The sequence below is a fragment of the Centropristis striata genome, chromosome 8 (genome assembly GCF_030273125.1).
Source record: "Centropristis striata isolate RG_2023a ecotype Rhode Island chromosome 8, C.striata_1.0, whole genome shotgun sequence".
NCBI classification, from domain to species: Eukaryota; Metazoa; Chordata; class Actinopteri; order Perciformes; family Serranidae; genus Centropristis; species Centropristis striata.
In genome coordinates, this window is record NC_081524.1 from 370,001 (window position 1) to 370,986 (window position 986).

Below are 986 nucleotides of genomic sequence, written 5' to 3' on the forward strand. Positions count from 1 at the left end.
TTAGCTTCATGTAGCTGCAGCTCGCAGGTCGGTTCTGTTCCCGCTCCATTCAAGTGTTCCTCCAGCCGGGGAGGTCCCGCTGCTCCCTCCGGCTCACACTCTACCCAGCTCCAGCTCTTTGTTTGGGTCACACAGTCAACTTTAGCTCGGTTAACTCGGTCCGGACGGACCGGGCTCCAGCACGGCGGAACCCCCGGTAGACCCCCGGTAGATCTCCGGGGATCTACCGGGGGTCTACCGGGGATCTACCGGGGGTCCCGCCGTGCTGGAGGAGCGGTGAAGCGGGTTTCTGGGTCAACATGTCGCCGTTTCTCCCTCCAGCAGCATCATCATCATCATCATCGTCACTCGGCTGAAGACTTTCCTGTTTACGTGATATCAGATCTATTTTCTCCACCGTTCCTGGTTCTGTGTGTGTGTGTTTCTCCTGTATGTGTGTATATTTTATATAAACATGTGAATAGAGAGGATTATATAAACATGTGTACAGTGTCTAGAGGATAAAGGCTCTCCGTGGTAATAATGAGGTAATAAAGTTGCAGACCTCTGCGGGGCTCCGGTTCCTCAGCTCCAGGCTGATCCTCTTCTTCATCTCCATGTCGGAGCTGCAACACAAAAACTAAACGGAATCAGAAATAAAAAGGGTAAAGAGCTCCTGCTCGACCAGCGCTCAGCAGATCCAGATCTCTGATCACTGGACCTCCATCTTCCCTCAGCCCGACCTCCGCTCTGGGACACGCCCCCCGCCTCATTAATATTCATAGAGGGGCAGAGGATGGCCTGCTATTGGTCAGAGCCCGACCCGCTCACGGAGTCCCGCCCCCAGACGCTCATTATGCAGGACTCTTATCGCCGATTGGTTGAAGCAGCAGAGATTGTAACCAATCAGAAGAAGAACAAGAAACATTTAAACTCTAGACACGCCCACTCTTTGTCCTCATTGGCGCCTTATTTTCTGATGCCTTTAAGTTCTTTTTCATTCAAAA

The 986-nt window shown here is 52.1% G+C and overlaps 1 protein-coding gene across 1 annotated transcript in view; it reads right to left on the minus strand.

The window, feature by feature from the left end:
* LOC131976814 (acidic leucine-rich nuclear phosphoprotein 32 family member E-like) overlaps positions 1-722 on the minus strand; it is a 9,378-nt gene extending 8,656 nt beyond the window's left edge. Inside the window, exon 1 of the mRNA XM_059339978.1 lies at positions 545-722. Within this exon, the coding sequence (XP_059195961.1) occupies positions 545-598 (54 nt within the window). The 5' untranslated portion in view covers positions 599-722. The remainder of the gene's footprint in view (positions 1-544) is intronic.
* Positions 723-986: the final 264 nt, after the last annotated feature.